Source organism: Synchiropus splendidus, chromosome 19 (assembly GCF_027744825.2).
Source record: "Synchiropus splendidus isolate RoL2022-P1 chromosome 19, RoL_Sspl_1.0, whole genome shotgun sequence".
NCBI classification, from domain to species: domain Eukaryota; kingdom Metazoa; phylum Chordata; class Actinopteri; order Syngnathiformes; family Callionymidae; genus Synchiropus; species Synchiropus splendidus.
This window is the reverse complement of record NC_071352.1, coordinates 16,993,688-17,007,698: the sequence shown is the minus strand read 5'-3', so window position 1 is coordinate 17,007,698 and position 14,011 is coordinate 16,993,688. Positions and strand designations below refer to the sequence as shown.

General features: G+C 50.8%; 1 protein-coding gene across 1 annotated transcript in view; it reads left to right on the top strand.

Moving 5' to 3' along the window:
- shank1 (SH3 and multiple ankyrin repeat domains 1) overlaps positions 1-14,011 on the top strand; it is a 50,504-nt gene that overhangs the window by 32,290 nt on the left and 4,203 nt on the right. Inside the window, exons 19-28 of the mRNA XM_053850916.1 lie at positions 3,935-4,017; positions 4,074-4,198; positions 4,359-4,494; positions 4,558-4,638; positions 7,904-7,930; positions 8,006-8,062; positions 8,418-8,533; positions 8,810-8,933; positions 9,373-12,829; positions 13,030-13,914. Of these exons, the coding sequence (XP_053706891.1) occupies positions 3,935-4,017; positions 4,074-4,198; positions 4,359-4,494; positions 4,558-4,638; positions 7,904-7,930; positions 8,006-8,062; positions 8,418-8,533; positions 8,810-8,933; positions 9,373-12,829; positions 13,030-13,914 (5,091 nt within the window). The remainder of the gene's footprint in view (positions 1-3,934; positions 4,018-4,073; positions 4,199-4,358; positions 4,495-4,557; positions 4,639-7,903; positions 7,931-8,005; positions 8,063-8,417; positions 8,534-8,809; positions 8,934-9,372; positions 12,830-13,029; positions 13,915-14,011) is intronic.

The window sequence follows — 14,011 nt, the reverse complement described above, 5'->3', positions numbered from 1 at the left end:
TCTGGTGGCTCACGCTCGCTGCTGCTGTCTCGCTAGGAGACGAGAAGGAGAAGAAGCAGGAGAAGGAGGAGGAGGAGAGGGAGGGGAGGAAATGGCGATGAGGGCATGCGGCGAGGAGGATCTCTCCCTCTCCCTCTCGCTCTCTTCTTCCTGGCCGTCGCTGGGCCCTGTGAACAGGAGCGTCTGGTTCATTTACAGGTACCTGACATGGCTTTCCCTGGACTCCTCGCCCCCTGCTGCTGGGGCTGACGGGGGGGCGTTGCATGTTTGTGGTCATCACGGTTGTCAGAGCAGGATCGATGGTATGGATTGACAGATGTTGCGGCGCATGCTTGCAGACGGATGTGTTTGTGTGTGGAGTGATGCTGCGCAGCTCTGGCGTGTGCGAGCAGTGCAGCTCAATGAACATGTGTCATCTTCTCTGAGTCGCTCTCTGGACAAACGTTCTCCTGCGCCGCTGCAGACGGTGTGTGTGTGTGTGTGTGTGTGTGTGTGTGTGTGTGTGTGTGTGTGTGTGTGTGTGTGTGTGTGTGTGTGTGTGTGTGTGTGTGTGTGTGTGTGTGTGTGTGTGTGTGTGTGTGTGTGTGTGTGTGTGTGTGTGTGTGTGTGTGTGTGCAGGCATGTTTCTGACCGATGCTCCCGCTGCCCCCTGACGGACGACTAATTGGTCCTGTGCGATGTGTTTGTGAACCAACGTGTGTGTGTTTTAGTAAATGAGAGGAGCAGTGAAGGAAAGGCAGCAGTGCCGGGTGATGGAGTTTTAACGATGCAGCATGCATGACAAGTTTCTGCTCCTCTCTGACACTCTTTCCCCAAACCTCTTTCAAAGCCTCTCTGGAGAAGGAACACGAAGGAAGGATCAGTTTTGTGCTGCTCCTTTATAAACACAATGCTGTTAGATTTTATTAAGGAAACAATCACAAGTTGTTTAAAGTGGAAGCACCTCTAGGGACTTCACCCTGCAGGGTCTGAACGCCATGACGTCCTGCTGCAAGGGAACACAATATCCACTTATGACGACACCAGTGAAGATCATGGCCCTTATGTGGCATTCTACTCCTGCTGGACAGTGAGTTGAGATGAGTGGGCACGGGCCAGCTTGTTCAGTCAGTACGTTGACCTTTGAGAGTGTTATAAAAAAAAAAAAAGTTGCTCTTTTTCAGGTGAAGGAAGTAGTTCAGTGGAAACAGGAAGTACTGTGCAGTCACATGATGCTCATGAGACGTTTCTGTGTTTGTTTTGGTCCCAAATGGCTTCTTGCCACTCAGGTTTATGTAATCTAGATCTCTCCCTCTGCGGCCTTAGAAATGCCATTGTTTTAAAGGTTTTGGAGATGTCTGAGCTCAGTAGTGTCGTGGAGAAAGGGCACACATTTTGCTATTATCTGTCACTCCCATGGGAGTAGTATCGTGGGTTCTTGTTCTTGAGTGAGGGAAGGATAGAGCGTGAGTTGGTTTAGACGTCTGTTATTAGTCGCACAGTAGGGAAATTTGTGTCATGATGTCTGTCGTGCTGAGCTGAGCCAAAAGACAAAGCCCTCTGTCGACTACTCTGGTCACCATGCTTGTTCTGACCGAGATCACAGTTGCGAGAGTTCCCGCTTAAATTGTCAAAGGTTTTGAAAACGTCACAAGCACAAGGTCTTCAGGTTCTCATGCATGTTAAGTCTAATAGTTCACTTCAGGGCGGGCCATGTTTGACAGAGTCCCTCTCAAACCAACTTGGTCTTTTCCAGTCCAACTCGCTCGACCCTGGGCGTGTTGCTCGGTGTGCACTGACCGAGCTCTGCCTGGGTCATCTCCACTTGCCAGAGACTTTACAGGTCAGCACTTCTTCTCCCACTGCGACCCCGCTCTGCTGGAACTGGGACGCTGTCGGTGAAAACGTCCAATAATAAAAGTGATTACAATCATGAGCGGGAAGCACACAGACATGAAAGGGATGATCTGATGAGAGTGTGGAGAACAATTCCACAGAGCTGCTGCCATCAATGTTCTCTCACACGGAGCAGAGCTGCTAAGCTTGTTTAATCTACTGCCTCTTTCTCATTCATGGTGGTCAGTTCTAGAGATCGACACATGATGTTCTGGGGTCATGGTGACCTGTTGGAGACATTTAATTCCTCGGAAGTCTCTTCTCCTTTTAGTTGAGGAGAAGAGAATAGTATGCATGTCAGTGATGCGCTTTGCCAGTGAAGCAAGAGCGATTGTTGATGGCACTCTGTATTCCCACCACTAGATGGCCCTCTACTCTTGTGCCTCTCTACCTTTTGCATGAATAAATTCACCCATGTGGAAAACGGCATGCTCCTATAAATGCAAAGTGAGAGCATGTGAGTGGAGAAGTGACTTCTGGGAGGTCTGAAGGAGGCGGGGACGATAAAGAAATAAATAAAGAAGAGGGAGAGGGAAGTCGATGGAGTGAGAAATGGAAACAGATGGCAGTACCAGTAACGGGTGGTGCAGGATGGGATTGTCAGCATGCGGTTCGACAATGTTACAGCTGACACTCCAGAGATGCTTCTGGAACTGACTCAGGCTTTTTCATTCACCAGGACTCATTGGACTAATTTCTTCAAACCTTGACTAAAGGAGCGTGTGATAAAAGAGCATGTCTCTGTTGACACCAGATTGTCAGCGGCTTTACAGTATGTTGAGAGAACGAAGAGCTCAAATGAACATGATCCAGATCGTAGCTGAACATCTTTTCAGTGTGATTGTTGTCTCCCACATCTGACGGGACTGTGTGGGACACTATGTAAAGGAGTTCTCTCTCAGCGATCTGCAGTTTGACTTGGCTCATGTTTGGGTGTCTGCTGGTACCATCCAGTCCTGGGCATATTACACGAGCGATAACACTAGAATGCCTCTCTTTCCAAAGCATTGCCAAGTTCGTCTTCATCACTGACCTGTGGTGTCAGAGCTTCAGCCTCCTCTGCTTGACCCCCCAAACTTAATTGTCCCACAGCCAAGTTCAACCGAGGAGAGTTACAATGTTAACAATGCAGAAGCTCCGCACTTCAGATTCTGTCGACTAATCACAGTGACTTGGAGCCCTCTCTGGTCCTCCCACAGATCCACGTCCATATGTTTAATTCAGGAGTCCAAACTGCGTCTCCTCGGCTGAGATGGTGAAGAATGAATCATTCGAAAAGTTTGGCCAGTTGGTCTCGGTCCATTTCTTTGCCGTTACTGAGGCAACAAGCTCTTCCACTTTATATAGTATCCGGCGGTTACCAAGGTTGCCGGTTAGAGAGCAGCTCCGGGGCGCCCTGACGATTCCTTAGACACCTGCGTGAATTTAAAGAGTGAGTCATGAGCAATTCCCAAGATCAGTATCAGTCTTTATTTTCTATATTGCCGTCAGTTGACATCGACGACGTCGCGTTACACAATCAAATGATTCAACCGCTCTTGGGTTTGTGACTCACCGCACCAACATAGTGATGCACCTTTTTTGGAGACACCTGTCCTAAACCTGTCTCCTCTTCGACTGTCCTCACTTGTCTCTTTCCTCACATAGTTTTGGGTGTCTCTCCACCTACTCCCTCTCCTGCCTCTTTCTCATCTCATCCTGTGCTCCTCTACTGTGAACTCACCGTCTTCGATCTCATTGTCTGTTGTCTCCCCACTGCCCTCTTCACGCTCCACTGCCTTCACTTTGACTGTCTTCAAATCTCTTGTCTCATCCTTGTCTTCCCTGTTGTTTGACCCACACTGTTCGATCACCTTTCCTAATTTCCCTATGGTCTTTTTGCCTTCTTTTCAGACCATCTTCTGCCCTTTTTCTCTCGTGTTTTCTCATCATCTGGATCCACACCTCTCTATTTTAGGACCTTTTCCTTTCATTTCTTCTCATCCTGGTCTTCTGTCTTTTCACTGTCTTCTGACTGGACATGCCGTCTCACTGGCGGCCCTCCTTTGTGTCCCTGCAGCGACTACATCATCAAGGAGAAGACAGTGCTGCTGCAGAAAAAAGACAGTGAGGGTTTCGGCTTTGTGCTGAGAGGAGCCAAAGGTAAAGACCATTTCTGAACATGTGCAACCACGCTGACGTTTTTCTCTTGTTCCTAGCGCAAACCCCAATCGAGGAGTTCACTCCGACGCCTGCCTTTCCGGCTCTGCAGTACCTGGAGTCAGTGGACGAGGGTGGGGTGGCGTGGAGGGCCGGACTCAGGATGGGGGACTTCCTTATTGAAGTGAGTGGGTTTCCTGGCTCAGTTTCTGGACTAAAACAAAAAAAAGCAGAAGGTGCCTCAGGTGTCGATCAATAGAAACCAGGTGGTCGTAATCCTCGTTCTGATCTTCTCACGGGACGTTTGTCCAGACGCATACTTCAGCTCCTCGCTGTCTCTTCAGGTCAACGGTCAAAACGTTGTGAAGGTGGGTCACCGACAGGTCGTCAACATGATCCGGCAAGGCGGCAACAGCCTCATGGTCAAGGTTGTCATGGTGACCCGCAACCCAGACATGGAGGAGGGTTCCAGAAAGAAAAGTATGTTGTCTTCTGACCTCACTATGAGGGAGGCCAGTGTGTTAACGGCCGTGTTCGCTTCAGTCCCGCAGCAGAGCAAGAGGCTGAGCACACCGGCCATCGCGCTCCGTTCCAAGTCCATGACGTCGGAGCTGGAGGAGATGGGTAAGTGGCCGGCGGGGAGAGGAGTCAGGCTGCTGTGTGGTGAGGAGAGAACCAAACGGGTTCATAGTAGGTGAAGAGGAGGGTCAGAAACAGTGTGAGGGTGACAAACTCAACTGAGGAAGACGGGGAGAGGAAGAGGAGGAGCGGACGTGGATGCTGGTCTAAATGCATTTCACTGTTCTTTCAGAGGTTCCGCACTGTCACTTCCAGCACCCCCACTGCAGGTAACCCCGCCCAGCTCAAGTGTCACCATCCACCTTGTGACCCCTCTCACTGCCCACCTCTCTGTCCTCTGACCTCCCTGCCTGGCGCCCCCTACAGCTTTAATGGTGAACGACACCTGATGGACTTGATGGGATTTAAGAATATACACATGGTCTACATCAGAAAACAAAATGAGGACCATCATTTCATCATTTCTATTGTAAACTTACGACAAAGTAGCAGAACATGTTACAAAATTAAAGTTGAGCAGAACAAGGAAAAAAATGCACAAAATAGTGAAAATAATAGTATTTCTTTTTAATATGGATTTAAGAAATGTGGAAATGAAATATTAAATAGAAATCCAACAAAAAAGTTTATCTAAAGTATATATGGACTCTTGATCCCATGAAAATGTATTTGTTGTGATACATGAATTTGACAGGGATAAGTCACTATCATGGTATTTATTTTCCAGAATATGGTGTCCTACGAGATGAGATAATAGTCCAGTGGTAGCTGGGCTCAGGAAAGTCTTGTGATATTATATCAAAAAAACTCTTTAAGGAATGCAATGAATTGAATCCATTCATATATTCAAGGAGACTGTGTAGCTTTGAGCCACGAAACACACAGGTTTAGTGAGTCCTCACTGTCGCCCCCTACTGGTCCAGTGCCATGCTGTAATGACAGTCTGAGGCGTTTATATAGTTTTTCGTTTTGTTACCAGGAAAACACACCTCGACTAAACTTAGCGATGAGTAATTATCGGAATGATATTCTGATCAGTTGCCATGGAAACAGCAGTCATTGCCGTCTCTATTTGAGGCACCACAGTGGGAGGAGAGAGTGCAGGAGGGTCAACGCCCCCAATAGCTTATTAGAATTTCGGCCCGTTTCCTGTGGAATCTGTTTGATACTGTATGTATTGGCGTGTATCTGGAGCATGCTCAGTGAGAGGCGCCTGTGGGGGGTTCCCTCCAGTGTTTAGGACTCAACCTACTCCCTATACCCGACTCCCCCTCCGCCTCACCTGCCTCCCCTCCGTGGTGTGACCTCACCTCACCAGCCAAAAGCATGAGCAGCAAAACCCCTCCCTCACCTGCAGGACTTGCTCTGTAGCCTGAATGCAGTGACGCTGCGTGCGCACTCGCTGTCCTCGCAGCGTCACTCCAACACACGCCAAGGTAACACCCTTGACTTGAATGACAAGGACTTCCGATCACAGTCGACCTCACGTGTCCCAATATGAGCTTTTGTCGTGTCGTAACAAGCAACGCCTGTTCCTCCTGATTCACCATGAGATACTCCAGACACAAGATTTCCTGCGGTAGATGTGGCTTGACCAGTGTGATACAAGTTCTCCAGGTTATGACGAGTGAGTTTGGCTTGAAGAGAGCGTAGTGAGAATGAGCAGGATGATGAAGAGGATCAAGTCAGTCAGCCTTGAGTCAGGAGGATAGTGCTGCAGCCTCTGAAGAAGGTTGTGGGTTTCATCGCAGCTCGAGGCAAAATTCCAGTCCTTTCTGTTTTGAGTGTGTATGTTTCCTGACGAGGAACCTCCTGAGGGTGCCCCTGCCTCTTGCCCTGGGTAGCTGGGATAGTGGCAGTACGAACTGACTTACTTAGGAGAAATGACAAATGTCACATGTCGGTTGAACTTCAAAACAGTGATTGAAATTTGAACCGTTGTATTGACCTGAGAAGTTAAGTCGCACCCTTTATTGATCTGTCTTATCCCGCTGTTGTTTTGCTATCAGCTGTGGGTCAGTTTTACATGAGATAAACAGTGGGCTGTTTCGCCAAGACGACATCACTTAAATTCCTGTTGCTCATCAATCGCTGCAGTGTCTTTTAATGTAACGGCTGATTTTGAATAAAAGACTCAAGTCTTACACAGGTCAGCCAGGCTCAGTCTTGAAACCCAGTCACCCAGTCTTGAAAGTTGGAGTCACGTTAGCGTCTCTACTTCAGTATCAAGGAGAAAAGAGCACTGACCTCAGCCATCTGCTTATTTTAATATTTTAGAATTCATTCGGCTGTGAAGCCTATTAACCTGTCTCACCTTTGAGACGGGTGCAGAGCCCCGGTAGCAGTCAGACGGCTACACAACAAGGGCGCCAAAGCAGACGTGGCAGGGTCCACTTCAAGAGCTGAAAATGAAACATTGATTTGAGACTAACGTTCTGGTGGACGCAACTGATGGTCACTGTGGGAGAGAAATCACTTTTGAATGTCCAGTTATGGTCAGATCAAGGCGGCAGCAGCTGAAGTAAAGAGGTCCAGACTTCCCACTCTCCAGAAACCTCCTCCAATACCAAGGCATTAAACTGAAGGTCTCCATCTCTTCAGCGTGTCCTCAGTCTGCCGCCCTGTTGCAACGTCGTCGGAGAGGCAGTAGTTGTTACGGACAGTTGGATGTGACATGCCAAAGTGAACGACTCATTCATGTCTACGTCGGATACTAGTGTAGATGTTGAGGGAACAGATTGTCTGGTTCCAACTGGTTTTATGGTCCTGTGACTGCTTAATGGGAATGATTTGAGAATCCTCGTCATGCTTGGTGAGACCGCTGGATACTAAAATTTAATGACACCCAATAAAGTCGGAATATATAGAGGCTCGACGGTCGACCCTTCCCCTCTTCAGTCCTCACGCTCACTCACAGCAATGGATGCCTCCACTAAAAAGTCACCTTCCTGCTCTGCCTCCTGTGCTGCCGTGCAGCCGTTTGACCACTCTGTCTTGTCTGTGTCTCCTCTCTCCTGCTGACGGGACGCCGCACGTTCAACAGTGGAGCGAGGTGAGCGCCCCCTTCAGGCTCTTCAACCCCGACTGACAGCCAGCTCCGTGCTGTATATGTGTGCAGCATATTGACTGTAGCATAAGTGCGGGCGGTCCGAGTGCGTGGGTGGGCTGCTCGCTTGCTCCGGCGATGGAAAAGACGGGTGGGATGACTCAGTTCATCAAGCTCCAGGGAGTGCGATTAGTATTCACTGTAACAGCGTGATCACGCTATTCCTGCTGCCAAAACCTAAGTCTCCTTTTGTCCTCCTTCCAGCTGCTACCCCTTGGAAAAAAAAATCAGGTGAGCACTTGTAACACACCAGACCTGTGTCCAGAATACTTTCCCCCACTCAATAATGGGACGCCACTCTTTCAGAATTCGAATCCTCCCAAGTTTCCGAGAAGAAGAGGACAGTCTATCAGATGGCTTTGAGTAAGAAAGGCCTTGTCTTTGTGCTGGTCTTCACCCGCGTCACGTTTGTCTCTGCGGTGGCTTCGTTTGCAAGACAGCAGTCTGATACAATCAATACTCATTTCCAGCAACACAGCTTGACTTGTCAACTGTTTGACCGGGCACACGAGTCAACAAAACATCGTCCTCCTCAGATGTGGAGGCAAAAACGACGCTGTGATGATTGAGTTAATTTCGGAAGGCTGATGTCCCGAAACGAAGCCAGCGTTTTCTCCATTTTATTGCTGTTCCTTTTTATGTTTCATTGTTGTGTGTGCCTCTCCTTTTCTCCCCCCTGTCTCCGTCACGTCCCCCTTCTCTCCCCACTTCCTCTCAGATAAACTAGATGAAATTCTTGCAGCAGCTCAACAGACAATCAGCACCAACGAGGCGCCGGGGACACGGGGACAGGGGCCGAAAAGAGACAGAGGACGGAGCTTCTATGGCAATGAGGTGAATGTTGTGTTGCGAGTCATTCCGCAGAGCGACTTCTTCCAGAACCATGCGAGTTTTAAGTCAATGGAGCAAGACTTAACAAGGATGGAGGAGTGCATCGAGATTATTTCTGAGCTAGAACAATTTCAGTGTGAGTCTCGACCCTCAGGCATTTTCAAGAGTTTGGTATTTCTAAAGTGTACTCTGCAAACTTGGTTATATTCTGAGTGAAAAATGTTCACATTGATGATCCATGTATTTATGATATTTGATTGACATCTATTGTTATTTCAGCAGAACTTTCTGGATCAGTCCTCCATGGGGATGATGCCGTCTGGGTTGGGTCTTGGGTTTGACCGTGGCCAGTACACTTCCGGTCACGCCCCACAGCACGGTATGCTGCGGCAGAAGTCCATCGGTGAGGCTGTCTGTTTTCTGTCTGCCCATCCGTCTGTCTGTTTGTCTGTCTGCGGCTTGCAGAGGTCTTCACTCTGTCGGTTTGTTCATCCAGTTTCCAATTGTGTATTTGCTACATTCAGTTGTCCAGTTCACCTACCTGTTGTTCAGGTCTTTGTTTGTCCAAAATCTGATCTGATAACTCTTTGTTGAAAAACAATCTGAGGTCACAATAAGATGTCCCCCCCGTCGCCACGGCTGCGTGTGGCCATGCCATTCCTTGTCATGTGACAGCTTCAAGTTGTGTATGGTAGAATTATGGCTCTGTGGTGGTAATAAGGGCAAAGCAACTGGCTCCGGGATGGGATGGCAGATCAAACAGAAACACTCTCAAGAAATCAAAACATGCACTGTCTACTTGCTTTCTTGTTTACCTTCTCTTCCTCTTGTGTCGGCTGCAGGAGTGCCCGAAGAGGAGAAGCAGTTTCTGCATCCTCCCGCAATGAAGTTTGCACGCAGTCTATCTGTGCCTGGCCCAGACGACATCCCCCCTCCTCCCACCACCGCTCCACCAGACCCTCCGTTCTCCTCTGCACCCCCACTGGGTTGGAGAGCCAAGTCGTCACAGCAGCCCTCTGTCTCTGTGTCCCAGTCCACGTCTACCGCTTCCCACTATCAGCCGTACTCTCAGCCAGTGCACTTCACCCACGGAGGCCGAGAGAGAGCAGCAAGTCCCAGCGCCATCACGGCCGAACACACAACTTCATATTCTCATGCGGCTGCTCACGCTGCTCAAGTCCGGACTGCTTCGCGGAAGGTTGCCTATGCTGGGGAGCCTGCTGGAGCTGGCATGGGAGTTGGTTTAGGAGCAAAGCAAGCGGGTTTGCGGAGAGGATACAGCTCTGCTGTTCCCCCATCCAGCATTGCAACTGTAATGCCACAGCAACAGCAGACTACCCAGAGTCAACCCCAGCGAACAGACCGCAGTGCAGTCGGAGCAGGAGGTCCTAAAGGAGGGGCTCGCAGAGGTAAGGGCCCGTTAGTCAAGCAATCCAAGGTGGAGGACCTACGCATGAGTCAGGGTACGCTCGGAGGCAAAGGCTCTTTAGAGAAAAGTTCCATTCCCATTCCCACGATCATCGTCAAAGCTCCTTCAACAAGCAGCAGTGGACGCAGCAGCCAGGGCAGCAGCGTGGAGGCTGATGGACCTGCACCAGGAGAGGTTGATGATACCAAATCCCCTCATGGCCCTTCTACCTCTACTTCTTCATCCCAGCCCCCTGCCCCACCATCTGTACCAGCCCCACCTCCACCATCCTTACCGTCTTTGAGACAGCAGGAAAACCTGGACTACACCAGTCAGTTTGGCGCTGCAATCGTTGGGGCCGCCCGCAGAGACAGGGAACGGTTCATTGAAGCTCGTCGAAAGAGTGCCTCTTTGTTCATGTCTGCCGAGGAGGACATGGGCCTAATTGGAGTTAGTGACGGCAGTGGAGGTGGATCAAGGACTCAAATGTCACAGCAACAGCTTGGCACTCAGGGTGAGAGTTCAAGGCTACGTCCCTCAAAGTCCATAGATGAGGGCATGTTTTCTGGGGACACATTTATTCACCATACCCGCAGCATGCCTCCAGCCTTTGGCTTACCTGAGTACTCCTCTTCCGCTTTGGACTATCAACCCAAGTCTGTTCCAACCGACTTGTACACATCTGCTGGCAGACAGCAGGCACCCTCAGCCACGACCTTCATCCACCCTCTGACAGGAAAGGCTCTCGATCCCACGTCACCGTTAGGCCTCGCACTGGCAGCCAGAGAGCGTGCGTTGAGAGATGATAGCAGATTTAGGAGGGGAACAGATCACCACTTCAGTCGTCAGATGTCAAGTGGGGTCTTTCCATCATCTACTGTCACCTCTCAGGTGGTATCATCGACTGCGCAGTCCTCCAGCTCCTACCTGGTGACCTCATCTTCTCTGGCAGCCACTACACCCACTGTGGGCCGACCGCCTTCACCGAGGGTCCTCAGAAGTGGGGGTAATGTGTGGGTCGATGATGGTGCTGTGGGCGATAGGGAGCGAGAAGGAGGCGGAGCTAGAGAGGGACTAAGAGTTCGTTTCTCTGAAGATCAAACTGTCCACACTCACCATTACCAGTCTCAACCATATCAGCCATCTTTCAAGGAGAGGGAGAGGGAACGGTCAAGGGAACGTGAGAGGGAGCTGTCCAGGGAGAGGGATAAAGACAGGGAAGGTTTCCTGAGAGGGGTGGAGCAGGCGGTGCCCAATGTCTCCAATCAGCCAGCATCCCAAACCCAGCAGCCTCAGAGACCATCTTTTCTGAGGATGGAAAATCAAGCCGACACCTATGTCATGTCACTCACTCCACCATCTCCTCCTCCTACCAGTACTCAGCAGCCAGCGACCGCCTCGGGAAGCGCTGGAACTGGGCTGATGGTTCTCCCTCCACCTGCCCCGTCAGTTGATGCGGACGATGAATTTGTCTACGCCGAGCCCCTCCCACCACCACTAGAGTTTGCAAACAGCTTTGATCGAGGGAATGGGACAGTCGTGGGGTACTCCCACCACAGAAACCTTCCAAGTGCCCTGACCTCCCGCCAACAGCAAGTTCCCCCTCCTCCTCCACCGCCCCCACCACCACCGCCTCCTCCACCCCCACTCCAGAAAGAAACCTTTGGAGTTAGCTTTCCTGCACACACACCTCTACACTCACCGCAGGCAGGCGACTCTACTGCTTCAAGTCTTACGTCATATGACAGCGAAGTAGCAAATCTAACTCAGTCTGCTCCTTCACCTTCTCAGACATCACCCAACCCGCTTCCCCCGCCTTCTCCTTCGACACTGCAGCCCACATCAGTAGGTCGTCCCCCACCCCCTCCGTCTGTCTCCCCACCACCCCCTCCTGGGTCCTACCACAAACCCTTCTCGGTGTCTCACCCTCAACACCTTTACAACAGTACTCACATTTCTGGCCGTTCCTCACCTACACATCCGCACCATCCTCCTGCCTACCGTCACCCACCTGCTCTCACCTCCACTGCCGCCTCCTCCGCTCCACTCAGGGGTAATGCATCCATTGCCACGACCGCTAGCTGTGCCCCTACAACCACCGCTGCTGCCACCACGACAAGCACCTCCACTCAGTTGTACCATGAGCGCACGCACTCGGCATATTCAACCTCGTCCACCTCCATCACAAGTAGTCGAAGAGTCGATCACCATCGTCCTGCTCCCACAACAAAAAAAGGAGAGTCCCAGGAGACAGTGGTAGACTCTGGGATCGAAGAGTTGGACAGTCGTAGCAGCAGTGATCACCATCTGGACAGCCTCTTGGCTAATGTCCGTGGAGACAGGCTGGACCGAGGAAGGGTGGGGAGTGGGGGGACAGGGGACTCGGACAGAGGAGGCGACTTTCTGGAGTCTTACATGAGTTATCTGGATGGACAAACTTTTGAAATGCAGAATGCCACAGCAGCAGCCTCCACATATCCGAAAACGAACCGATTCAGAGAAGGAAGTCGAACCAGCGATCTGAACAGGCAGACCAGTACTGCTCCTCCATCATTGCACTCCCACAGACGAAGGGTAGAACAGCAAGAAGAGGAAGAGATGGAGGATGGAGTGACAGAGGATGAAAGTAGCCACGATGCTTATGGCAGAGACATGCAGAACTTGGGAAGGCCCAGTTCGCCCTATTTCGATCGGCCTCGCACTCCTGAAATGAAGCCTCTCTGGGGCGAGGGCCACAACGAAGGGGGCCAGTTCGGCTCACTTTTAGAGGGAAAGAAGATTTATCCTCCTGCATCCAGTATGAAGCCTAGCATCATCAATGAGCTGAGCTCCAAACTGCAGCAAAGAACTAAGGACAGCTGGAGCAGCCAGAGACCCCTGAGCCGAAACAGGTACCAGTCTCTTTGGTCTGAGGCTGACTGGCTTTACCGCACAAATAATGTTTGTCTGACTTCATGGTTTGGTTTATTTGAGCACTTTGTTATTTTATTCTTGAATGCTGTCTTGTCCTGGTGTTGCAACCTCACGTGCTTGCATGTATTTCCTTGTTTGCTGTCCCTCTTCCTAAAACATCACGTCTCTCTCTGCACAGATTCTCAGAAGACTCCGCCTCAGCTCTGAGCCCCCCATCTGCGAGATCCCAGTCACCATCTCCAATATCATTGTCACAGCCATCGTTGTCCCCGTCCCCGACTCCTGCTTCGCAGTACCCAAACTGGGGAAGATCTCCATCCCCTCAGCCTTCCACCCAACCCCCAAGATCCCATTCCCCACTGTCACCAACGTCATACTCTCCTTACCCCACCTCCCCCAAACACAGACCTGTCTACCGGACCAAAGCCCTCGAGTTTCAGTTCATACCTAGCCGAGAGTCTCGTAAAGCCGAGTCGCACATGCTCCAGCGGCGGCGGGCCCCCAGTCCACTCATCTCCCCATCAGAGAGGCCGAAATTAGGTCCACCACGTCCCTCCTCTCTCCCTCTTCTCCCTACATCCCCGCTCTACAGCGCCATCTATGACTTGCGGGGCTCAATCACACCTCCGTCACCAGGGAACCCACTCGGAGATCCTTACTTCTCACCCTCTCCACCTCTATTCGCCCCTTCGGGTGCTCCCCCCCCTCCAAACTCCAACTTGGTCGTTTCTCGATCCCTCTCTCCGACTCATTTCCTGTCTGGGACTTCTTCTCCACCCTTGCACCCAATCCCGCCGCCTACTTGCCTCAGCTACCCTCATCTACCGCCGCCCTCCCCTACCAAGCCCTTTGCATCGAAGCCCCTGCCCTACTGGAACAAGTACGACGTAGCGGACTGGCTGGCTTACCTGAATTTAAGCGAGCACAGAGAACGTTTCCTGGACAACGAGATTGACGGCACTCACCTGCCCTCCCTGACCAAGGACGACTACCTGGATTTGGGTGTGACCCGAGTGGGCCATCGCATGAATATAGAACGGGCTTTGAGGACGGTGATGGACAGGTAGGAGTTTCAGCCAATGAAAAGGAGTCATTGAAGTAAAATAGTTTGTTTGGAAATCCACCCTTTATTTTGTCTACACAGAATACAGAATGCTCCT